Consider the following 26,259-nt stretch of genomic DNA (forward strand, 5'->3'; position numbering starts at 1 on the left):
GGAGTTGCTCATTAGTTTTTCTCCCTTGGTTTCAGGTGAGGGAAGAGGTTGCCCCGTTCTGCTCTGCGCTGTGCAGCCTCACCTCCAGCAGTGGGTGTGGATTTGGGTGATACGGTGTAAGAAGGACATAAAACTATCAGAAAGTGTCAGAAAGAGTGCTATGAAGAGTCTAGAGGGCAAGAAGTATGAGGAACAGGTGAGGTCCCTGGGTTTGCTCAGCCCAGAGCAGAGGAAGTGAGGGGAGGCCTGATAGCAGCTGCAGCTCCTCACAGGGAGCGGAGGGCAGCGCTGAGCTCTGCTCTGTGTGACAGCGACAGGGCTCAAGGGAACGGCATGGAGCTGTGCCAGGAGAGGGGCAGGCTCTGCATGAGAGAATGGTGGGCACAGCCCAGAGCTGCTGGAGTTCAAGGAGCATCTGGACAAAACTCTCAGACATAGGGTTCAACTGTTGAGTAGTGCTGCATGGAGCTGGGATTTGGATTCGATGATCCTTGTGGTCTCTTCCAACCCAAGGTATCCTGTGATGCTGTTCGGGTCTGAGCTAGCATCAGATCGTAAACACATAGAGCGATTAGAAGCAAGGTTGATGTGTATGACTGCATTATATGGAAGATATTTTTAAAAAGAAGAAAGAAAGAAAAAAAAAGACTATGATACACATTTGAGATAACGTAACTGTAAGAATATTGCAGGAAATAAAATATTTCCTGCGCTTCTCTGAGACAGACAGTGAGGTGCCTGGAAGCAGCAAGTCTTTTGCTGCCCCTACGTCTGTACAGCAGTGTAATGGCTTCTTCAAAGACTTGCCAATGTGGGAAGGGATTCACCTGCATAGCTAAAGCAGATGTGAACTGCTGACTTAGCAATGTAGGTTGCTCTGAAAGTAACACCTCCTATTTATTTCTGTGGAAATGACATCAGCTACATAGAGCACAATAACACTGTTTGATAGAAGGAATTCTCAGCTGCAAAACAGTTTAAAAAAAAAAAAAAAACAGCTAAAAAAAAGAAAAAAGTTTTCTTAGTTACATATATTATGTATTTTATGAGGCCTAAGACAATTCCTCTTCACTTAGTGCAGCTCAAGTAAGCCAAAAGTTTGGACACCTATGCTTTAAAGGAAGACCAATTAATGATTTAACCTTGAAATAATCAGGTTATTGACAATTTAAAATGTTGAGGCAAAGATCTGTTGAGATGACATGGTCATGCTATAATATTGGGAAGGAATCCTCTCCTTAGCATACTCTTATTTTTAAAGCTGCTGGAAGACATACTTGCATACTATCAACATCTTCTCAAGTGCATTTATTCCAGAACACCCACATAAAATAAGGGAGAGAGATCTTATTTAAAAAGCATTACAAAGATATAACTATTGAATCCAGGCTGCCAGAGAGATCATTTAAGAAGGAAAAGATGGTCTCTCAACCATAGGATAATGTCATGGGGATGAATGATTATCATGAGATAATTTTATTCCTGAGTATTGTAAATCTCAGCTGTTTTCCCTTCCAACCCCAGCTCCATGGAATATAAGAGTTTACTACAATTTATTCTCTGCTCTGTATTCAAGCCAAAGCATCTGGGTAGAAGCTATCACTTAAAAAATGCAACCTGTTTTCTTGGACCTTGCTGCTGATATGGTGTGTAAATTTTGAGGTACAACCAAAAAGTACTACTTTTTTTTTTTAAGAAGAGTGAAATTTGTGTTATCCAATTCTGATTCTTATTTGTGGGAATGAAGTAGCCTTCTTGATACCAACACTCACTCATCATTTTCCTTACTTGTTTTCCTTACTTAAGTCCTTGTTTGGCATCTGGCCAGGGAGAGAGATTATTTAAGTGTGTGTTCTTGAGGACTTCAGTATAAGAAGATTAGGTCCCTCTATCATAAAGTACAATTCAAAGCACTTAAATCCTCTCAATCCTCATAAGGTCTGTGGCATTCAAATATTTTAAAGTAGGTATTCAACAGTTTGTTGTTGTTTTATGTTGTTCTTCTTAGGAATAAAAAGGATTTATCATGTTGAAATTTTTTTATGATAATCTCAAAACTAATTGAGAACTGAGGCAGGATTTTTACTTCTATATTCTAACCCTCTGGCTGCAGCTTCCAAGTTTTTTTCTTCTTCAGAGTGCTTTGTTGTGAGAATAGATATGCACTTTGCTCTTACTGACAGCTGGTAACACTTTACTCTTTAAACTCCAACTCAAGTACGGATTGGATCTGACAAACTGAAGGAGCATTCACATCCTGATTCAGCTCCATCATGCTTTTTTTTGTGTGAGAAAGAAAAAGTAAAAATTTTTCAGAACCTGTAGTGTTTATAATAAAACAATGCATTATCTAGTATCTGGTTATCTGCAAAGTTTTACAGTATTTTCAGTTTAGCACACGTGCTAAATCTCACAGTGAATTGGAAAAAGCTAGACAAAGGAGAATCAGACTATTTTGATATCCATAGGTCCAGCCAAGACTGCTATTGTAATATAAACCCAATATTCTAGCTGAGTTCCCTTCAAAATAAATATGAAGGTGAGCGACATATGTCTCTGTTGTTCTTTCCACAAGTAATTGGACAACTATTGCACCTGGTTAATATGCTATGGGATAACAGGTCAGTTAATTTATCCACATCTACTGTAGCAACAAATGGAAAGCAGAAACTCATCCTCGTGGAAATTTATGTATGAAGTTTGTTTGCAAAGTATCCTTTATTAGAAGGATTGTAGGGGAGTTCTTAATATATGATATGCAGGAAAGACAATGACCTCCCTGCTGCTTTATTTATTTAATTACTCTTACAAAAAAGAAAAGTTTAGCAGCTTACTTAAGATTCTTAGTGCTATGGAAGCATGTATTACTGAAGACAGAATATATTTTTAGTTGAGGCAACATCGCTGCCAGTTCATGGAGAACAACATTATATAATTCTTTGAGTATTGCTATCCTTACAATTTTCTTATTTAGTAAACTCATCTCTCCATTCTTGAAGTACCAGCATTGACTGAAATCTGAGATCACAATACAAGCAACTATTTTCTTTCCTGTGAAAGAGTAACAAGGTGTAGTATAGTATTAGTATATAGTATTATAGTATAACTTAACTACAAAACAGATCAGTTCTTTTAGTAAAAGAGTGATCTAATGGAAATCTCATGTTCCTTTATCAATCGTTTTGCTTAATTTTGGTTTTGCTTATTTACGTTTTTTCTTCACCTTTCTGAGAGACGAATCCTCACAGAGGCCAATGCTTATTCAGACTCGTTGCCTGAGTGATTGGAAGTGAATATTCTGTTTGTAAATTAGAGCAGAATCTATCAAATTAGAGGATACCTTTTGAAAGGACTTATGTAAAACTTGTGATTCAAGGCTATGATATTACAGGGGAAAAAAACAAAAGTTTTATTAGTTTCACCTTCACCCACACAGAAAAGGACATTGATGCTCATATGTCATAAAACCAGAGAATAGCATGGATTGGAAGGGACTCTAATTCCAATCACTTGCTTTTGGCATGGCTGCTCCCCCCCTCACCTCCTCCCCGCAGCAAAGACTGCCTACAGCCACATCCAACCTGGCCTTGATCCCCTTCAGGGACAGAGCATTCACAGCTTCTGTGGACAGCCTGTTCCAGCACCTCACCACTCTGAGTGAAAAATTTTCTAACATCAAGTCTAAACCTACCCTCTTCTAGTTTTAAATCATTCCCCCTTGTTTTATTGCTATCTGCCTGTGTAAAAAGTTGGTCTGCTTCTTGCCTATAAGCTCCTTTTAAGCTCTGGAAGGCTACACTGAGGTCTCCCTGGAGGCTTTCCATAGAAGAGATGTTTCAGCTCTCCGATCATCTTCATGGACCTCTTCTGGATCTGCTCCAACAGCTCTGTGTCCTTCTTGTGTTAGGGACAGTACCTATATGTACATACATTTGTGCATGTGCTGGAAAGAATACACAGCTGAGCTATGAAATGCAGTGACCTGTTTCTCTAAAACACATAATTAAAACAATGACTGAATTCCAAGGCAGGTTTTTAAGAGGGTTAACATCTCTAAAAGATTACGGTAAGGTAGATCAACCAATTTTCTGGTTTGTGATCTATAAGTTAAACCTGAATAACAGTTACCAGTACTACCAGGACAGCTGAAATGGTATGAAACATTCAAGACTTGTCTATTTTATTACTCATGTATTTATTTTTATGCATGAGAGCATCTGACAAATGAAAAGTCCAAAAACTGGTATAACTGATGCTACAATACTGCTGCATACCGTGATGTTCACATGAAATAAATCCAGTTTACAAGTTCCAAGGAGATAAGCTATTTGCCCTACCATCAGAGGTACAAGTATTTAATGATATGCCAGCATTTAGAGAAGTTCCACTGCCCCCTGCTTATGTAAAATGAGCTGTGTATGTCATAATAATTAAATGATTTTCTTTTACTCTTTTGGAAACTAGCAGCAAGCTCCCTCTAAGGAATGTGGAGCCTAGTCCAGAAAGTGGTACTTCTGTCCTGTCTCCAACATTATTGAAGCTGAGTGGGGAAAAGAAGGAGAAATTCAACCTTCTCCAACTTCATACATTCCTGCAAGACAATAAATGCTGAGCTGCAACCGTAAGTAAGATGATGACTTAAAGTCATTGTTTATATTAATTTCTAGAACACATAAGGCAACCAATTTAAAAACATCTTTCCCCAAGAAATTTGATCTGAAAAGATGAACATTAAATGATCACAGAATTAAGAAGCAGGAGAAACACGCAGGAAGTCTTTCAAAGAATTAAGTCCTGTGAGTTATGGTTCGTCTACTTTTGGCTTCTTGGTTGTGAGGCCATGTACAGTGCCACTAGACAGTAGATAGTCCCGCCTATTGTGAGAGCCATAGTGGTCCGATAAAGCAGCTTATCCGGAACTCCTCGTTTCAGGTGTACAGGCAGCCCATCTGCTTTCTGTGGGAAGAGTTTAGAAATAAATAGAATGAAATAAACACTCATACAGAAGACACAATGAACAAGATACCTCAGGTGAACTAAGAGACTTTCCTAAGGAAAACCTCTCCTCTGATAGGTTACATACAATCAGATATACTAAGTGCTTTTCATTTAGCAAGATGAATGCAAAGCAAGTTAATTGTATTAGTTAAAGCCATTAAATGCAGGCAGAAAAAAATATATTGTGAAATATTTCTAAAGAGGACCTGGGTGAGAAAAATGTCACTAACAAAAGAATGTGGAAAGTTATGTAGAAAAGGTTATTCACCGAGTCAGACTGATATATTCCAAATGCAAGTGGCATGAAAGAGAAAAGGGTACGTTATAAAGCACATTTTTGATGTTTTTATTACCAACAAGAGAAAAAAAAATATTTTATGAGAAGATCCAGTACACTTAGAAATTGCATAGCTAACAAACTGGCTTTGAAAACCTTACTGTGCTTTTTTTTTTAACACTGCATTAACAACAGAATCTGTAATATTCAAATTATTATACACAAAACAACTATTTGCTTTGCTCCTCCTGTTCTACTTGCAGTCATATGCTTGGATTCCAGATGTAAAGTGCTTCCACTAGTCAAATAAACATTTTTTGAAGCAAATGAAAAGATAAACTTACTAGGCTTTTCAGTTTCTGTATTTATTCCCCACGCAAGGTTGAGGAAGAAATACAAGTTATACTATACTTCCTTAACTAGAAAATTTTAAGCATTGTGGAATGATGGAAGTGGTCAGCCACGTTAAAATAGAGCAAGATATGGTTCACTCTTTCATTTTCTGTAATTTACTCTCAAAGTTGTCATTACCTGAAAAAGTTTCTGTAGGTCTGGCACCTGGTTTTTACCCAAGAAAGAATCAGTTGCTGGTAAATCTGAAGCAAGTTTAGTTGTTGTCCCAAAAACCAGAGCTGGGGATTCAGTAGAAACTATTGGTTTGAGTCCCTGCATAAATAAAGATTAAAATATAAAGGTATACAATACTTGTAAATGTACCAGTTGTCATGCTAGGCAGGCACACTGCCAGTCATTACAAGGATACATTACAAAAATATATATTTGGTATGAAGACCCATGGTTTAAACGAAACAAAACAAAAAAAAAAAAGTGAAAATAAAAGACATTCTTAGCTACAACTTTGGACTTAGCAAGGATAACAGAAACTTTTTTTTTTTTTTTTTTAAATGACAAATCTATAGCTATCATAAGCTTTTCTGGGCTGGTACTTGGCCCAAGTCATTCTGTTTTTGCATAGAGTACCCAGGTCCTATCAGCAATAGGACTGGGAGCAGGGAATCCCCAAAACTTGGGTCAGATTGAGCGAGGAGACTTCTAATTCTTCCTCCCACATGTTCCAAGCAGTTGCTATATAATTTAGCCTTAAATAATTGGAATGCATGGGTTGGAGAAAGAGAGAAGGGAAAGGAAAAAGAAAATGAGAGGGGAAAAAAAATGCGAGGGAGATGCAGGCTAGGTGTTTGAGGGCACTTAAGAAGCCCTGAATTGGTGGCTGTTTTACATAAGTCTAACAACACACCTTAATTTGTATACTGCTGCAGCTTTTCAACCCTCATGTACTTCTTATAAGGCAGCACAATTTAACTGCCTTTCAGTTCAGATGGCTGTACTCTGAGATAAAACCTACGTAATCCAGTTCGATGTACACTTAAATTTTAAGTGTACATAGTCATTGCAGTCATGAGGTGGCCTCCTTACCTTTATTGTTATATTTAGCCATTAGAGTTCAGCACATGACACTGATGTTTTACATTATAACTCCTGAAACAACTGTGTTTGTTTTTTTCTAACTTGCCATAAAAAAAGACATAACACTATTGTGTTAACCTGCTTGTGTTAAACTTCAAATAGGAGTAATTGATCTTCATAGTGATCTGTGTTAGTATGTAGCTAAGGCTGCACCTGGAATTGTAGTTTCTGCTCAAAGGTCTACATGATACATTCAATATTTAACAAATTGAACAATATTTTGAGCTGAGACCTGAAACTGCTTATCCTGGAGAAGACTGAGAGGGGATCTTATCAATGCTTATAAATACCTAACAGGTAGGTGTCAAGTGGATGGGACCAGGCTCTTTTCAGTGGTGCCCAGCAACATAACAAGAGGCAACAGGCAAAAACTGGAACACAGGAAGTTCTATCTGAACACGAAGAAAAATTTGTTTGAAAGTGACAGAGCATGGGAACAAGCTGCCCAGAGAGGCTGTGGAGTCCCATTCTCTGTAGATATTCAATACACACCTGAATGCTTTCCTGTGCAACCTACTATAGAAAATCTACTATATCAGGGGGGTTGGACTAGATGATCTCCAGTGCTCCCTTCCAACCTCTATGATTCTGTAGTTTGTGAAGTCAGACTTGTATTATTTTATGCCTACATACCTGTAGACCAGGCATGTTATTTTCTGTACAGCTGTTTGCTTTGCTAGCGTGAATCCCAAGGCAGATTTACATTTTCCTGACAGCACAAAAGAGTTAAAGATTAGGAGCAGAACTTAATAGAAATAGCACCACGCTTAAGTTTACATATGTTAGGGAAATTGGCAAATCTGAATCACAGAATGAGAAAATATAGAAGACCGAGGTAAGGACCAAAATAAAAAGGGAAAACTGGAAAGGAAGTTGAGAAATACTATTTTAAAACATAAACTGAAGTAATTCTTATGAACTTACTGAACCTAGACACTTTTCACATGAATAGCAGGTTCTTCACAGCAGATGATACCTTGTATGTATGAGGTTAAATCTGTTTGCTATCATTAACACAAGAATGCTTTTTGACTGGATCATGTAAAGCGATGGTGGCATTGCAATAGCAGACTTAAGTGATTCTGATCTACAGTATGAAAGGTTAAACATCAAGTTTCTCAACCAAGTCCGAGCGACTCACCCTAGTTAGATGATCTGTGGTTAGTGGATTTTTTTTTTAATTATTTTTTATTGTTTTTAGTAGGTACAAGCAAAGTAAGGTGTATCAGCTGAAAATGGAGCAGCGTGACAAAATTTCTACTCAGGCTACGGCCAGACTTGAAGAACTAGGTAAAAGCTATCAGGTAAGATTAGATGAGCATTTGCAAATGGTCCCATTACTACTGTTTTGAATATAAGCCCGTTGTCTGAGTGAACACTTTGTACTGTATATGTAATGGTCATGGCAGTCATTAACCTCTTAAATAGAAGCAGCAATTTTTAACCTGACTCCTCACCCGCACTGACTGAAAAAGTTCCATTTATTCAACTGGGCTGAATTATTCATGCTGTGTTACGTAATTTGAATAAGTGCAAAATGAAGACTTTTAAGAATGCTACGACTAAGAGAGAAAGAACGGTACAGGTCTCAAGCTAAGGGATTTTTTGTTAGTACAAGCAGCTATGTTACTGTCAGCAAAAGCCTTTCTGAAGTAATGAGTAAGCATCGTGCAAAAGAATGGCTGCTTTAATTTTCTTAATCTTCCTGTAAGCAAACTGCTATATCCGCCTAGTCTCTGAAACAAAGGTTGTGACGCTTTCAGTAGCTGCATTCTCCGCATGCACGGACCAGAGAGGCGGACGAGCGCAGCGCTGCTCAGCTGCCAGCCGCTACCCCGCACCGCCTGCAGGGCTCCGGGCCTCGCCTCCCGCCACAGGCGGACGAGGGCAGCGAAGGTCACGGCCGCCACGGCGCTTAGGGCGGCGGCGGCAGCGCTGTTACCTGCGGGTTGTAGGCGGCGGAGGCCGCAGCCCCGACGAGGCGCTGCGTGAAGCCGTTGAACTTGTAGTACATGGTGGGCACGCGAGCTCTCACGACCCACCGGCGGCGACGCGCGGCGCGGAAGGACCCCGCCGGCGTGGAAGGACCCCGCCGCCTCCTGGACGCCGCCCGGACGCGCGAGGGCCCACGGGTGTCCGCAGCGAGCGCCTGCATGCAGCGCCCGGAGGAGAAGCCGAAGGAGTGAGAACAGAGCGAGGCCCGCGCGCGCGGCAACACCAGACTCGGTGCGCTGCGTGCCGCCCCGGAGCCGGGCAGGCGGCGGCCGTCAGGCACGGGGAAGGCGCCCTGAGCGGAGGCGGGCAGCTCTGCGCACGCGCAGCGGCTGCGGGCGGGCGTCTGTCGGGCGGGCGGCGGTCTCGAGGTGAAAGAGGTCGAGCGAAGGCGGCTCCGCTCCACAAACCGTGCCCTGTGTCTGCTTCGTGCGGGTGTGGGGCAGTTTGCTCTCAGCTTCTCGGTACTGAAAGCTTGCTGCTGTTATCCGCGTCTCACAGCGCAAATGCTTTTGCCCTGCGAATTGTCTGCCCTAGGCTGACTCCGCATAATAAAAGATGTTCCAGTGGTAATGCTTCGTGGTGATTGAGCTGTGTGGGACTGCAGGTGCCCCGTGGGTGCAGTAATCACAGAGCGCAGTCCCTGCGGCACCAGATGTGCCTCTGAGGAGATGTCCTCACCAGGAAGGGTGCTGTTCCACTAGGTCCATCTCTGCTGTCCTCTTGGGAGCCAGGAGGATGCTGCAAGTGTGACACAAAACATTACTGACGGTATCAGGGGCATTAACCAGCAGTGCTGCGTTATTTGCTCAGTAGGTAGGAGATTTATGAAAGCATTTTGTAAATGTTACAGGAAGAATTGTGAAATCCCTGTAGCTTTAAAGACTAGGAAGTATTAATGAATTGGAATGAGGGCTGTATTTTTATTTTATTTATTTTTTATTTTTTTTGGTAGAAGGGATTTTGCAGCTCAGAATTCTGCTTATTTCTGGTAAAACGAAACTGGAAGATGAGCTTGACTGCAAATCTGCTTGTAAGAGAACAAAGATGCTGAAGATAGGATATGTGTGTTCTTTTAGAATGGAATCATTGCTATGTTTTTTATGCAAACTGTTTCAATCTGTTGATGTCCATTAGAGCTGGTTTGTACTGTGACTGCTGCAGACCCTTTCCTGGGGCCTGATTTTCTGCATGTGCACCATAGCTCCCCCTGCCCTGCTCTTTCAGAATTTGTGAAGACAAATAGGTTTGCTTTGCAAGCTCTTTTGCTAAAGTTGTGTCACATCTCATTCCTCTACATTTTGTTCCAGTGTGAACGCATACAGAATCTTGGAGAAGAATCTTGTGGCACCCACATATGGAGATGATGCCACTTTCTTTGCTTTCTTGAGTCCAGTTTTTTGAAATGTTCAGTATTGACTGAAAGCTACAGAAAGGAGCTCTGAGAAGGAAATGAAAAATGTGCAAATGCATCACTTTTTTCAGTTAGCTAATTTGAGTTATAATCCTTACAAGTGAGCTGTTGAAACATAAACCTAGGGGCTGTCTCTTGTTTTAGCTCAGAAAAATGGAAGGTTGGGAATTCTTTGCCTTGCAAAAGAGATACATAGGAGGACAATTAAAATTAATTACAGTTGGAGCTTCCGTTGTCCTCATAACACAAAAGCACAGAAATATTCCCTGAAAAGGAAAATAAAATAAAGGATAATATGAAGCCTTTCCCATTAAAGAAAGAAAATTATTTGTGCTTTAGCCTCTTGGTCCAACTTTCTTTTAGTCTGTAGATGTTTGCTTATCAGACTTGCTAACAGGATATGGAATTAGATTGTAAAACTACTGCTATAGGAAGTAACTGGGGATAAAAAAAAAGGCCACTCTCCCTAGCAGGGTTAGAGGAGGATGGGCGATTTCTGTGAACCATGGAAGTATGCACTGCTAATGTAAACAAAATGTCCCGGCAGGAAGAGAGTTCCTGCATCAGACTTTAAGCTGAATTCTAGCTTCTAAGCAGTGAGATGAGCAATTCGTGGAAACTGATAACTACAGTCAGTCTGTTAGGGCTGTTTTACCTTCATCTGTGGAGTGATATTGGCAGAAGCTGAAGAAAATACTGGTCTACAAGCTATGCTGTAGTTTAATCTTTTCCATTTATTTTTCCAGGATTTTTTAAAATAGCTGATTTCATACATGCAAATTTAAGGTTATGCCTCTAGGGGAATAGATTTTGGGGAGTAAATGGAGGAAGCAGAGTACCTTGAGGTTACTCTGGGTTTTTTGTTGATGAAATTGTGTTTTTATTTTCAATTTGAGGATAAAATAAATAAAAAACCGAGACCTTATTCAATTGCTTAATGAACGACACCCTCGTATGCTGATCAATATTTCAGCACAGATGTCTGCAACTCAAATTCTGTGAATCTGCCCATGCAGATCTGTCCTTGAATTCCTGAGAACAACTGTGTGGGTGGATTTAGAACATAAAATTGCTGTGTGCACTTATGCTTTGTTTATGCAGTACTCATTTTTTAAAAGTACTAGATTGGATTTGTTTAATGTTTGCCTTGTGTATCTGTGTGTGTATATGTGTAATATATACAAACCTCCGAACTAGATGATGATCACCAAACTCTATTAATGTAAGAGACTGTGACATTGTAAACATGTTGTCTGAATCATTATATCAACTGTAAGAAATAAATCCTATGCACAGAATGGTAATTTCAAGTAGTGACTGTTTATAAAAGCTACCTGAACTTATTGATGCTTTATTGCTCAATTTACTGGATACATCACGGATGACTCTTGGAAATACTGTTATTAGCTGAAAGAGTTCCCTTCAACAGACTTAACAATGTTGAAAATTGATTAAAATAGCTTTTAATTGTAAAACTATTCATGTAGTTACGAGTATAAATTTAACCGCATTTTTTGTGCCTTTCTTGTAGAAAAATTCTTGTGGTTTTTTTTTGTTTTTTTTTTTTCCTCATGAGGTATATAAGCAGAGAGCTATTTATCTTCTATGTGAGTTTAGAAACAATTTATTTCACTTTTGTGTCTTCTTGTGGGGCTTCTGCTTGAGAAAAACATAGTACAAGTAGCAATTTTGGCAAAAATGACATTGTGTTGGCTATAGTGTATGAATGAGGAATCATCTTAAAGGTGTTGAATTTCATTTAGGGGAATCTATCTCTTGTCATGTAAGATTCTTTTCGGGTTTTGAGACAGAACTTAACTCAAAAAGATAAGTAAGGAATTGAAAACTTGGTGATCGCAGAATCACAGAATGGCCAGGGTTGGAAGGGACCTCAAGGACCATGAATCTCCAACCCCCTGCCACATGCAGGGCCACCAACCTCCCCATTTGATGCTAAACCAGGCTGCCCAGGGCCCCATCCAATCTGGCCTTGAACACCTCCAGGGACAGGGCATCCACAGCCTCTCTGGGCAGCCTGTTCCAGCACCTCACCACTCTCTATGTAAAGAACTTCCCCCTGACATCCAACCTAAATCTTCCCTCCCTCAATTTAAAACCATTTCCCCTCATGCTATTGTTATCAACCCTCTCAAAGAGTTGATTCCCCTCCCCTCTGTAGGCTCCCTTCAGGTTTTGAAATGCTGCAGTGAGGTCACCCCGCAACCTTCTTTTCTCCAGGCTGAACAAGCCCAGCTCCCTCAGCCTGTCTTCATAGGGAAGGTGCTCCAGCTCCCTGATCATCTTCATGGCTCTCCTCTGGACCCTCTCCAACAGCTCCTTGTCTTTTTTGTACTGGGGGCTCCACACTTGGATGCAGAATTCCAGATGGGGCCTCACAAGAGCAGGGTGATCTAATTCTTGTAAAGCCCAGTGCTTGAATAAAGCTTCTGGGGCAATAAGTTATGCTTTTAGTAGTCTGTTCCTTTGCAATTGTGTTGCATGTTTAATAGCAGATTGGAAATTGTGAAAGCAGTTGTTTGTTCAAGGTTAGTGACAAAATATTGTTTAATTCTCCCATTTTCAGATGTGAAAAGCATTGTAGGGACCTCCAGTAAATATTTCTTTCTCTTTTTCCCAGCTTTGTTGTCTCTGCTTTTTATTTTTCCCTGTATTATCTGAATTGCAGGACTGAAGGTAAGCTTTTCATCTGAGTGAGACATCCATGTTCTCTGTCGTTAAAATAATAATTACCTAAACACCATATATACTTTTAAAGAAAGTAATCTTGAAATTATTGTACCTTCTCTTTATGTCTTAAAATGCTTATCACTTTTGAAACACCGTGCTGAGAGACAGGATCCTTTGCACTTTGCTTTTGACTGATGAAGACGACAGCACCTCAAAAGCACATCTGTTTTTTTCTACTCTGATACATTTTTTTCCTCTGTGACCAGAAGAGAAGACTCAGTGTGGCAGTGACTTAAACTATTTGGTCTTTTCTTTTAAATATTATGTATAGTGAAATAGGCACCCAAGTGAAGTGAGCTGTATCTTTGAACATCTAGTGGTAAAATTAATCTTCAAGATTTTTTATTTTTACTCAGTTGCCAAAATCTTCCTTCATCTCCCTTTTATCACTCCCTAGCCTGTGAGTGTTTATCTCCCAACAGTCCACAGCAAATGCTTAATTTTTCAGCTTTGTTGTAGATACTGGGAGGATGATGCATTGTCGTCGTATTTCATTTCTTCTTGTCAGCCTTTCCTTGTGCAAATACATGTAGACTGGAGTTCAGAGATGACTGTGTATTTAAGCAATATTGCAGCAAGTTCTCTAAATGAAGCAAGATAAACAAACAAAACAAAACAAACAAACAAAAAAAAAAACCACAAAATACTCTGTGCAATTTGTGTAGTATGTAGCAGATAGACAATAGTATAGAGTCAAGCTGATGAAAGATTCTCTGCTGTTTCTCAGTATTAACAGCTAAATACCATTGTCTTGGAAACGCACAGGGCAATTTATAGAAAGTGGCTTGATTTGAGTGCATAAGTCTGTCACTTTATTGCCCCCTCGTAAGTCACTCACGCTTATGACTTTAATTATTATCAGTTGCCTATCTTATATGGTGTTCTGAAATACTTGAACTTAGTTTATCATTTCCCAGCAGTGACCAAGTCTAGAAGTAATCTGAAATAAACCTACCTGGAACGTACATGGTGTGGATGTCCAATCCTCAGCATCCACTGTTTTGTTCTGCACTTCACTCCATCACTTGTCTGCACTGCTTCCCACAGGGGGCATAACCTGGTAAGTTGTGGAAAATGGGATGTAAAGATGGATTTTCTAGATCCTGATGCCTGCCTAGAATCACCGCTGGTACCTCTAGGACACAACTCCAGGTACTGCCATGAGATAAAGCAATTGAGAGCTGACTGAACTCTTGCTGTACCCACTCAGAACGCCCAGCTTTGCTCAGATTATTTTTCAACAGGCTGTACTCTAATGGGTTTTTGTTTGGCTGCTTTGAAGAAGGGAAAATATAAAAAGGCACGCTTAAATTTAGTAATACTAATGTCAATTGTGTGGTTACTAGAGAAATCTTTCTCACAGAAAATGTTCTTGTTTTATGAATCATTTAGTACATCAGAGGTAACATAATAAAAATAGATTGTTGCCATGTGATCAGTGTCTCCAGCTTTGAAAATTGAATAGGTTTAAAAATGTTTGTTTTTGAAGATTGTATTCTGCCAGCAGCAGGATCTGTTATGCTGTGATACATTTGTAACTCAACTTGTTAATTTCCCTGCAGCATCTTGTAGCCTCACTCACATCTGTAAGCAGGTATCCAGTGTAGTCTCTTCACATGGTAGTGTAACTCAGATATACTTGTTTTTTGCAAGTTTTTAGTGCTTTCACCCTTTGTCTTGCCATGTTAAAGTGATATTTTTACTTTTTAAAATATTTTCATTGTCAGCTCTTGTATACCTATCTATGCTTTCTTACTGTTGTCAGAAGAGGAACATGTAAAACTGGGTATCCTAGCAGATGAAAAAAAAAACCCTAACAGCATTTCCCTGCATAGGAGAAAGAAGTTGTGAAGATTTGGTAAAAGTGCAGGAGGACACTGAGAAAATCTGGAGTTAAGAGAAAGAAGGAAATGCAGTAGCAGCTCTGCAAAAATGGACTGAAGAGTGCTAGAGTGCTACAGCCTGTCTGCTAAAGGTTTTTCGCTGTAAACTTTGCCGAACCAACTCTGTCTGACTTGTCTTGCTTTGATTCTGTTGTAAAAATTATTTGTGAAGATTTTCATTTTGCTCAATGAATATAGGAGTCTGGGCTCTTGTAGTGGGAAAATCTGAGTTCCCTTTTGCTGGGGAATATCAGAGCTTGCAGAAGCATTCATAGTGCAGGCATCTTCTAGTAAGAGTGCCATGTCCTGCTCTGTAGCTTCAGGGAGCTGAAAAGATGAGGAGGTATGGAAACAGATTTGGCAGCATGATTTTACTTGCATTTTAATTCATGTTTTCTTGATTGTTTCACATCCCCAATTTAGTTCTCTTTTTAGATTTTTGCAATGGGACTATGGTTTCTTGATGGATTTCCTGTGTCCCTTTGACAAGAGCTCCTGTTGCTTGCTTTTCAAAGGCAGAATAGAAACTTGATTCTCTGTGTCCTCAGAATTGCTGGAGGTGGTACTACTTTAACCCCAGTTAAATTGCTCATCCCAAATCAATTTGCCACCAGACACAATATTATATTACTATAATCTGAGTCTACAGACTCAAGCCTCTCAGCATTGGCTAGGCACTTGCCTTATAATGTAGAGATTATGCTGAAACAAAAGGAACCATATTACTCTAATTTCTTTCCATCTTTCTTTCTTTTTTGCTTTCACTAGGTTATTACATTATAACATCATGTTTGCACTGCTTCAGTAAGAAATGAATTGAAAGTAAGATCTACTTTCTATCCTTACAGAAAAATTTTATGGGTATAGACAAGAGAACTGTTCTCCAAACACCATTAAAAAGTTTTTACTTAAGGTCTGTATATGCTCAGTGTAATTTAAGAGCTGACTTTGCTTCTTACATAAACTAGTTTGGACTTTGGAACAATACCTGTCTATTTGTTTTCACTTTTTTCCTTTTTGAGTGATTTCATCCCTAAAGCTTAAAAATTTCCTGATTGTCTTTACAAAAAATCTGAAATAATGAAATATGATTTACATATTTGATGGGTGAAGAGGAAATAGAAGACATCATAGAGATCTTATGGTTTATTTACGACTACCGGTAAATAACTTCATGTTTGTATAATGGATTTACCCTGTTTTTACTCTGAAATGTACCATCCATGCACGTTGAATGCCTTTTGTTTCAGATCAGTGTGTCGTCTTTGAGCAGTGAAAACGCTTAATGCACTACTGTAGTTCTCTTCTCCCTGCTGTGGTCTCCAAGACAATTCAGCTGAGCTTTTGTTTCATTCTCTTTTGAAAAGCAAATTGGTAAGGATTGTTTGTAGTATACTGTGCTTTAGAATATCAGGAGAAAATTGCTAAGGATGTTGCTTGGGAGCCCAGATTCTGGAACTGACCACAGCAGACTTTGCTGCATATGTTAGTATTAGCCTGAAGTGCAAGAAACTGGCTGACATGGTGCTAACTACAACTTCAGCTTGTGTAAGCAGCAACAGGTTGTGTTTAGTCTATCAACTGTCATGATTAAAAGCTAGGATCTCCATGCTGAGATGACACATGTCCATGGAAATTTCCAGCACTCTTATCAAAGGAGATGTAACTTTTCTGAGCCTTTAAGTCAAAGCCCTTTGTTTGCTTTTATGTGTGTTTTGAGTTACAGCCTGCACAGACCAGTCCTTGGATCTCCTTACTATGGATGCCGTATATTTTTTGGGTAGACATTATCAGTCAATGGAAAGAGACAGCTGCTGAATGGGCTGGGATGGTGCTAGATTTTCTTCTCTGTGATATGAAAGATTGCTTCTGTAGGCATACGCTTCCACAAGACGTTTAGAGAGAAATAGTAAATCACAAATTTGGCAATACAAATTGTCACAGTGTGTAACCTGAAGAAAGGGTTTAAAGTGTTTCTTATCAAAGGAGGCAGATTTCCACTGGATTATGCTTACAAGAGATGAGTGGACTGCAGAACTGCTTTTTAACACAGTTCCTTGAAGGAAGTGATTTATGGATGTACCTGCAGAGATGACAGTAAAACAGAAAGAAATAGACAGGATGAGAAAGCAGACCATTTCAGAAGTATTTGGTACTCGCACAGAGGCCAGTACAGCTGGTAACAGAAAGAAAATGAGGCAGCTATGAAAAGGGTAGGAATCAAAGAGGAAGGGAGTTGGATTGAAAAAGTCTAGCAAAGGAAAGCAGAGAAGTGTTCTCAGGAAGGGCATGGCAGGACATTAACAGTGATGGGGTGGAGGGCTGGAGAGCACAGTGTAGCCCTATTGTGTTTGGTGTCTGGGAATCATCTGTATTGTCTGCTCTTAATTTTTGGTGAGTTGCTTTTAGAAAGGACTTCATAATTGTCTCAGAGCATTTTGCACAGCTAGAGTTAGTATTTTCAACCTCTGCCTATCCCTCTATTTCCATTTCTTTTCTTTTCTTTTTTTTTTTTTTTCCATTAATCAGCCTTCCATCAGCTCTCTGTGATGTTCTTTCAGTTTGCACAACAGTCCTAGCCTCTAAGTAGTGATAAATGCCCCCAGGCCATGGAATGTAAAGTAATGATTCTTCAACTGGGTCTTAAACTGAATTCTTTAACAAGTGAAAGTAAAGCATACCAAGTTCTGAGCTGTTGGTTGCTGCTAGTATTGCTTCTGCATACTGGTGGAAAGGCCAGTGGACATGCATTGTTTCAAGCTTGTCTGATTTGCTTTACAGATGCCTAGAAGAAATAATGACTTAGAATAATAAACCAAAAAATAAAGGGGTAAATACTGAGTGTGAGTTAGCATGTACACTGACAGCCAAAAAGACCAAACCATACCTGGTGTGCTCCAGGCCTAGCACTGCCAGCCAGGAGTGGGAAGGAGTTGTCCCATACCAGTCTGCACTGGGCGGTCTCACCTCGAGCAGTGGGTGCAGTTTGGGTGCCACAATCTTTGGATACTCATGCTTTATGTCCCTCTTAGGAGGGCTACCAGGATGGTAAAATGTTTGGAGGAGAAGGTGCATGAGGAGCAGCTAAGGTCTCTTGGTTTGTTTAGCCCAGAGCAGAGGAACTGATTGGAGGCTCATGGAGACTGCAGCTCTTCATGGGGAGTGGAGGGCAGCAGTGAACTCTCCTCTCTGTGGCAGTGACAGGGCCTGAGGGAATGGCATGGAGATGAGACAAGGGAGGGGCATCTGGAGGTTAAGGAAAGGTTCTGCATCAGAGGGTGGTGGGTATGTTACAGGCTGCCTTGATCAGTGGTCATGGCATTGAGCTGCCAGAGTTCAAGAAGTCTTTTAACAGCACTATTAGACATAAGTTTTGAATCTTGAGTGGTCTTATGAGGAGCCAGGAGTTGGAATTGATGATTCTTGTGGGTCCCTTCCAAATTCAGGATATTCTATTTTTTTGATACTACAAATCAGCAACATGGACATTCTATTGGCAATACCTATTCAGCTGCCAGGTCATCTAGTGTTGGTGAGCTTTACTGCAGATGTGAGAGTGGATTTGAATGGGCTGCAGGATGTGAGGGGCCAGGCTGAAGCTGTAGGCAAAGGGTAGGATGTGGATGATTTAGGCTATTCGGTATTGCATTGTAAAAGCTTCGCATGACTTACTGCTTTGCTTTGCATGACTGTTTCTTTCCCATTATATGTGACACTTATTGTGGAGGAGGAGAGAGTTTTTTAGCCTACGCTGACACAGAGAAATGTAATGGATATTTGCTCTCTGCTATCTAATCTGAATAGCATTTCAAATGTGACTGGGACAATCTAAGTGAAGAGAAGGCAAAGGTAAGAGGTGCCTCAGTTGTGGGATGTTAATGTTTAACCTTAACACTCCTTGACTGAGGATCAGGCAAAAAGAGAAAGTCTAAGGAAACAAGCAGGATGGAGATGCTGAGTATGGTATCTGCTATATGAGGGAAGCCAGTGAGCTTCATAGTCCCTGGTCTCGCTGAGAATAATCTGGCAGGCATATGCAAGCCTTTGTCCTCCATAATTCAGATGTCAAGCAGATTTTTTAAAAGCAAGGCAAAATTTTTCTTAACCATCTTTAATTCTGTACTCATTGCCCATCCCTATTTTTTTTTTTTTCTTTTCAGATATATCTGATTCTTAAGTCTCTTGAGGCAATGTAGTTTAAAAAAGCTGTTGTGACCTACAAGCTCAGTTTGTACCCAGCAGATGCAGCCTGAAGTCACTGCATACAAAGGCAGGGATACGCAAGGAATCCATATGAATCTGAAGGCTATAAGCCAGACTTTGTGGCAGGAATCCACACTTTTAGATTTGAGTTTATTTTTTAATGAAATAATTTTTCTTACTGAAGATTTTCTTTTCAGTGGGCCTCTGCTTGACTGCACTTAGAAATTAACCTGTTGGGATTGTTTCTCTTCTATGACATTTATATAGTTTCTATACAATAGCATCCTTATATCGTGTCAAGGATTCAGGATGCTATTCAAATAAACTGCCTTGGTTTTCTTGTTCATAGCTTTCCATCAAATGATTCCACTGACATCCAATTGGAATATGAAACCCTAGCAACAAAGTCATGGCGAGAAGCTGTGCTATCTTGGCACAGCCAGTACTGATGACAAAGGTTTTTTGGCAACATAGGAATGATCAACTTCTAAATGCTGCATCCTGTGTGAGCAACTCTAAAATGGAGGAGGAGGAGAGGAATTGTATTTGAGTACTTAAAAGTATACCAGACTCAACAAATTAGGGATGTTCATCATGCTGCAGAGAAAAGCAGTGTTGTTTGCTTGCACTTTCATCTTGCTACCTATTTGGTGTTGTGTTTTGGTCTTGGATGATGATGGGTTTCGGTTTTTTGGATTTTTTTTTTTTTGTGTGTGTGTGTTTTGGAGCGACATTATAATTTTGACCCATGGCTGTATATTACTTAGAAACCAGGCTTCTGTTTTCCTAGTTGCTACTTCAGTATTGATGAAATATGAATGAAAAGAAATAGAAAAACAAAAATTGAAGTCAGCACCTTCTGATATACAATGGAAAGTATGTAATTTTTGAAGTTTCTGATTTTCTAGATTTTATTGAATCTCTTCAGTCTTTTAGAAATTCTTATGACAAAAAAAAAATGTATTAAATGTTCCCTGAGATAGCAAGAATCCTATTTTACTTTTTGGTATTCAGTATATTTGTGGTTACATCTTGGATTGATAGGAGATGGAAGTGCTGAAAGTATCTGTAAAAGAATGTGTTAAAATATTAAAAACAGAGAACTTTTGCTTCCAAAATATTTCAGAAGTTCTTTTAACAAAATGTTTGCAGAGCATATTCATATCACTTATTTCATGTAAAAACATAGAAAACTGATAAATAAGTGAGAAGCAAAAATGCTCATGAGTTCTAAACAAAAGTCTGTTCATTTTCATAATAATGCAGTGGGCTGATGCCAGAGTAGTTGATAATACACCGATCTCTTAAAATATTCAAACTTTTTCTAAAGAACATTAGTTGTGTTCATTTTTGAAAGTACACTTGAAATGGCTGCACTTAATGAATCACCAAAGTGCATCTCTTCTTACTTCATCCCTTTAGCTCCTATCATGAGCCACAGCAATGCAAGCATTGCGCTAGGGGACCTTCTTGTTACTTTGTAGTTCCAGAACTATGAATATATTTCAGTGAACTTGAAGCCAAATTCAATCAATTGTTCTAGATTGTTCTTCTGGAATAACAAATGTACCACATGGTTGCTTTTTCTTTTCTTTTTTATTTTTTCTGTTGCCCATAATTATCATCAACTGGAACTGTTTGAGTTGGAAGGGATCTTTAAAGGTCATGTAGTCCAACTTCCCTGCAATGAACAGGGACACCTACATCTCAGTGAGGTTGCTCAGAGCCCTGTCCAGCTTAACCTTGAAAGTCTCCAAGAACAGGACATCCACCACCTCTCTGGGCGACCTGTTCCAGCACTTCACTACCCTTTATCATAAAATACATTTTTCTTACATCCAATCTAAATCTCCCCTCCTTTTGTTTGAAACTATTTTCTTTGTCCTATCATAGCAGTCCCTGCTAAAAAGTCTAGCCCCTTCTTTCTTACAGCCCCCCTTTAGGTACTGACAGGTTGCTCTCAGGTTGAAAAGCCCCATCTCTCTCAGCCTGTTTCATAGGAGAGGTGTTCCATCCCTTGGATCATTTCTGTGGCCCTCCTCTGGACGCACTCCAACAGGTCCATGTCTCTCTTGTACTGAGGACTCCACATCTGGATGCAGTACTGCAGGTGAGGCCTCACCATCACAAACTAAGGATCACCTCCCTTGCCCTTCTGACTTCTTTTGATGCAGCCCAGGATACAGTTGGCATTCTGGGCTGTGAGGGCACATTGCTGGCTCATGCCCAGCTTGCCATCCACCAGTACCCCTAAATTCTTTTTGGCAGGGCTATGCTCAACCTTTACATCTGCCAGTTTGTACTGATAGTGGGGGTTCCCTCAACCCAGATGCAAGACCTTGTGCTTGAATATGTTGAACATCATGAGGTTCTTCTGGGCCCACTGCTTAAGCCTTAAGTCCAGGTTTCTGGATGGGATCCTGTCCCTGGGTGCACTGACTACACCACACAGCTTGGTGTTATCCACAAACTTACTGATGGTAAACTCAGTCCCACATTGATCCAGATATTGCTATAATGACATTCAGTTGCTGTTGTTGAAAAGAATAATCCTTTCTATTGCTTGTTTATTGTCTCACAGTAGCTTGTGGATTAAACATACAGATTTTCTGTTAAGTAAGGCTTCAAGGTTCTAAAGGTTCTAAATGACAAGGTTCTAAATGACAAGCTTCTCAAAAGCCAAAATTTGTTAAAGGAAGAAAGCTTTTGCCATGGTACCAATATGAATAGCCACATAATTTGTTGAAAGTAAAACATTTCATACAATTAAACATGTTTGTCTTGACCCATTACCCACGAAATATTTCACAAAACCAATAAATTTTATTTTGTGAATTTAGGCATCTAATTCTGTATTTCACATCAAGAAAACATATCCATTATATTTCCAAATGATAGCATACATTTTTCTTGACAGAGAAGCAAACAATATATAAATGTTCTATAAAATTATAAACATTTGAGTTTGTAAAGAATAAAGGAGTCTGACATATAGTTGCAAACATTCATATTTTAGTAATTTGAGTAAAGATTTATTTTATTCATCTTCTGTGGCTCTTAAAGTTTCTTGTCAAGCGTACTGTCAGTTGTGCTTGCTCCCAGTGCAGCCTTCTTGATGTTTATCCTACTACATCATCTGTAAAAGACACTCCCTACTTTATGTTGCACTTCAGAGGCTATAGATCATATTAGTTTTCCACTATAAGAGTGGTATTTTGTTGTTTCTTCCACATGTGTTGGGACACGTTTTCAGCTAACGTAAACTGTAACTGTGTAAGCTGTAGCTCTAGCAAGGCCAGAGGACCTTTCTCACTTAAGGAAGTCTCCTTACTATAAACAGAAAACTGTTTTATATAGCAAGAATTGGTGTCCTATATACTAATCTGTATGTTTTCTTTTACAAACAAAAAACAGAAAATGTTTTCTGAAGGATTTTGTTTTCTAAAACAAGTCATTATTTTTATTTTATTTTATTTTTCTTCGCAGAGCTAAGGTTCTTTTCTGGCAAACATCTTGTAAGCACACTGGAAAGAATAATATTAAAAACATGAAGGTACCTCAAGAGACCAAAATTCTAATTGGTTGTTTTATCCTGAATCTCTTACGAGGAAGAATGTTCAGAGCAGACCTTGTTCATCTTGCTGGCTTATGGGAGACTCATTGCTTTGAATATGGAATTCAGTGTCTGCTATGTGTGTATTGCTACTGCTGGCAGGCTCTTGAGGCTTGTAAGGTTTTCTTATCATTACCAGGAGGGGAAGAGACAAGTGGTTTGAACACATAAGGTTCTTTCTGAAACAGCAAAGTTGAACACTAAAGAAGTTGGAGACTGATTCCTTCACAGGGACAAAATTTCATAGACAATACAAAAACCAAGTACCTTTTGCTTTAAATACATAGGCATCAAGAAAGGTGTATGGGATTTTTTTATCTTCAAACTTGCTCCTTTGTGCACCAGCATCAACCACTGTGCAGTAAGAGTGAATTCCACGCGTTTAAATGGCTGATCCCTATGATAATAAAACTGTAAAATCACCAGTTACTAAATTAATTGGGGTTTTTCATTTGTTTGTTTTTTTGCAGGAGTCCATAAGAGAAATATTATTTCACAGACTTGCATCAAAGGAAACTGTCTCTAATTCTTTGCAATTTTTGAGAATGATGCTCCACGAGGAACTCTAGAAGGAAGATAGATGAAGTGTGGGCACCTTTCAATAACAGTGATTTCAGTAATTATCAAATGTTTAAGTGGCACTGAATACCTTGAAGGTCTGCAGACCCAGTAGGTCAGCCTTGAGGATCAAATCTGAAGTTTGATCCTATTCTAAGGTATGATTAACCCTTGCTGTCTTCGAGATGGATAATGGTACTTCAGAATTCATTGGCATTGGTTTAACTTCAGGTGAACAGAAAGGCTGGGTCACAACTGTAAGTTGTCTTCATTTATCTTTACTTTTATTATTTTGTGTTTTATCTAATCTGTTTCAATTGCAAATGTTTCTAATGATCAAAAAGGTACCAACCATTAAATATTTTTATTGTTTTGGATTAAAACTGGTAAATACTAGAAATGAGCCAGTTTGTCCTCATTTGGCTTCGACATGCTGTGTTTTAAAAGAAAGCACTGTACCCAATGGCTGCATAAAACATGATCTCAAGTACACTTTCAGTAAAAGTTTCACCTGTTCAAATATGTTCTTATTTTTAACCACAAATATAATTCATTTACTTTACAGTTTCACTAAACAAAAAAATAAGGAGAACACTTGTCCATAGAGAATGACATAACATATACTGCTAAAAATCAAGAACCCTAATTGCTTAGTATAAGATTCTCTTTTAAGGTTACTATTGAGATCATGTTACTTCAACTTGGTTTCTAGGAAAACCAAAGTTTACATGCTGATAATCATGAAACAACAGCAAAAAAAAACAAAACAAAACAAAAAAACCCCACCAAAATCAAAACCAAAACAAACAAACAAACAAAAAACCACCAACCCTACAACAGAAGAACTAACCCAACAGTATCTCTTCTTAGTTGTCTTATAAAGAGAGCAGTTTCAAAATAATATTTTATTATAGCTGAATTAAAAATACATAAGGTCATTTTGTCCACATTTTGCCATACAAAAATTGAACATAAACTTTAAAAAAAGTATATAATCTCCACAGGCTTATTCCTTTACACAATTATTTTCTGTAGCTAATCTTTTTATACTGGGGAACGAATTCATTAGCTGGAAAACAATTCATAAAGGATCAAACATTTTGTTTGTGTACCAGATATAACCTGAATCTGTTCATCTTTGAAAATTTCCTGTACTTAATTGCTTATACAAAATGATTCAAGATGCAAATTGATATTCACAAGTTAGCATGTGCATTAATTTGTATATATTTTTTTTCCTTTGTACAGACATCTAAAAATTAGATTTATGGTAGTATTGAGTAATATTGAAGTGTTTTATTTTGTCTTGGAATCAAGATTGCAACATGCTTTAAAGTGCATTTCCATTGTATACTGATTTCAAAGAATTGTCATCCTGATGATGCATTGTTTTGTGGAAGGAGGGTTCTACCTCAAAGTATTGATTTGGTCAATGAACAAAAGAAGTCATTTTTAAGTGTGTTCATTGGTATTTTTCCCAAGGTTAATACTTGAGAATAACATGAAAATCTGTAGGTAGATGATCTTAACCGGGTATTGTTTTTTGTTTGTTTTTGTTTTTCCATTTTTAAAGGAAAAAATTTGGAGAGAAGTTTAAAAAAAAAAAAGGAAGTTTTCTCCTTGAAATTTGGATTATTTTTATACTGTCAAAATAAACTTTTCATTAGAAGATGAAAATATCATTTTCTTCAAACAGCTGTGTTTGCATTTAAGGTTGAAATTTCAGTTTTATCAAGGAGGAATTTTTTTGTAAGGAGAAAATATTGCAACTGACTATAATATATAATATATGCAGGATATATATAGGTACACATGCAGGAATACAGAGCCAGCATCTCCATCAGAGTAAGATATCTGAGTGTCTCTGAAGTCACTGCTTGCCTAGCTAACATCAGCTGTGAATCTCACCTAAGAATTTTTTGCTTAACTGATATTCACCTCTCTGTGGTTGCAAGAGCACATTTCTGAACTACATAATTCTGATACAAAAGGCATAAGTATAGCAGAATAGGAAAGTTTACAGCTGACCACCTGCGCATCAGAATGTGTCAGTGGCAAGAAATAAAGGTATGTTTGTAATGTTACTCAATAATACGTTCTTTAAAAACTGCTGCAGGAAAAGTCAAGCTTGTCTTTGAGAAAGCAGCTAAAATTCTTTTCAGGTCTTCAGAAACGTTTTATTTTCAGTGTATCTCTTAAGACTACTTAAGACTAAGACGACAGAAAATGCTAATAAATTGTTCAAGTCTCAAGTGTTCTTTCAGAGTAGAGCGTTCAACATACCAGTCACTGGCCAATGTGATACTTCTCTCTGAGCGAGCAGTTCCAAATCCGTGTTTTCTAGGTGGTACTCATTTTATTTCTAAAGCTGTTAACAAATACATATACAAAAGATGATTCTACAGCGCGGTAACATTAAATGCATTATTTTAAGGCAAGCACACCAAATTCAACTATGCTGATGACTCTGAACTTTGAGGTTAGTAATGAGGTTCCTCACTGATGTTTATTGGTACCCAAATTTGTAAAGCTGTACCTAAACGTGTTTTAGTATGTAACTGCACAGTTCTACATAGCAGCTTTTCAGAATTATACAGTACAAGGCTAGTTAGCAGTACTACACAAGAAATGTAGTGAACAGCATTTCAGAACCTAACTTGATTCATTTTAATTGGTAGTTACACTGGAGAATATACCCTTTTGCCAAGTGCAACTTGCACTTCTATATTTCACTGTCTTTGAAATCTTTTGGGCAATTGCTTTTAAAAGTTCCATGAAGTGTATCCTTTGTTAGGGACTGTGTAATTTAAATATGATGGAGAGTCTCATTTGACAGGGAGCAGCTACTTTTGTTTTCCGTGCTTTCTCCAGACTGTTTCAAGTGATGGCATTTTATAATTTGTCTTAAGAGCTTTCACTGTGATATAGTGAAATGTTTAATTAAGAGGAAAGAAAACAACGCTTATGAATATGTAATTTCAGGTGGATGGAGTTGAACTGAGGGTATATAAAATTTGGATAGCGCTCTCACTAAACTACCTGAAAATACATTTATCAATGCCAGTATTCTTATGTTGATCTTCAT

At 38.7% G+C, this 26,259-nt stretch overlaps 1 protein-coding gene across 2 annotated transcripts; it reads right to left on the bottom strand.

Annotated features, from left to right (window-relative positions):
• Positions 1–4,171: 4,171 nt before the first annotated feature.
• COX7A2L (cytochrome c oxidase subunit 7A2 like) lies at positions 4,172–9,035 on the bottom strand. 2 transcript variants are annotated; one of them, XM_031594991.2, is made up of 3 exons: positions 8,706–9,035; positions 5,807–5,941; positions 4,172–4,956 (listed from the first exon to the last, which is right to left on the bottom strand). In XM_031594991.2, exons 1-3 carry the CDS (start codon positions 8,916–8,918, stop codon positions 4,813–4,815), a joined length of 492 nt encoding a protein of 163 aa, XP_031450851.1. In that variant the 5' UTR covers positions 8,919–9,035; the 3' UTR covers positions 4,172–4,812. The 2 variants fall into 2 exon arrangements, with proteins under 2 accessions (XP_031450851.1, XP_031450859.1); XM_031594999.2 differs by lacking the exon at positions 5,807–5,941 and having other exon boundaries at positions 8,706–9,001.
• Positions 9,036–26,259: the final 17,224 nt, after the last annotated feature.

This window comes from Phasianus colchicus, chromosome 2, assembly GCF_987193195.1.
Source record: "Phasianus colchicus chromosome 2, bPhaCol1.hap1.1, whole genome shotgun sequence".
In the NCBI taxonomy this organism is placed as follows: domain Eukaryota; kingdom Metazoa; phylum Chordata; class Aves; order Galliformes; family Phasianidae; genus Phasianus; species Phasianus colchicus.

What these genes read in the sequence shown, in the direction of transcription:
- COX7A2L (XM_031594991.2), bottom strand. Translation starts at nt 8,918, where the DNA reads ATGCAGGCGCTCGCTGCGGACACCCGTGGGCCCTCGCGCGTCCGGGCG. An exon ending in CCGCCGCCTACAACCCGCAG is followed by an intron (nt 5,942 to 8,705) that starts GTAACAGCGCTG and finishes TTATTTATGCAG; the next exon opens with GGACTCAAACCAATAGTTTC. An exon ending in ACCTACAGAAACTTTTTCAG is followed by an intron (nt 4,957 to 5,806) that starts GTAATGACAACT and finishes CTCTTCCCACAG; the next exon opens with AAAGCAGATGGGCTGCCTGT.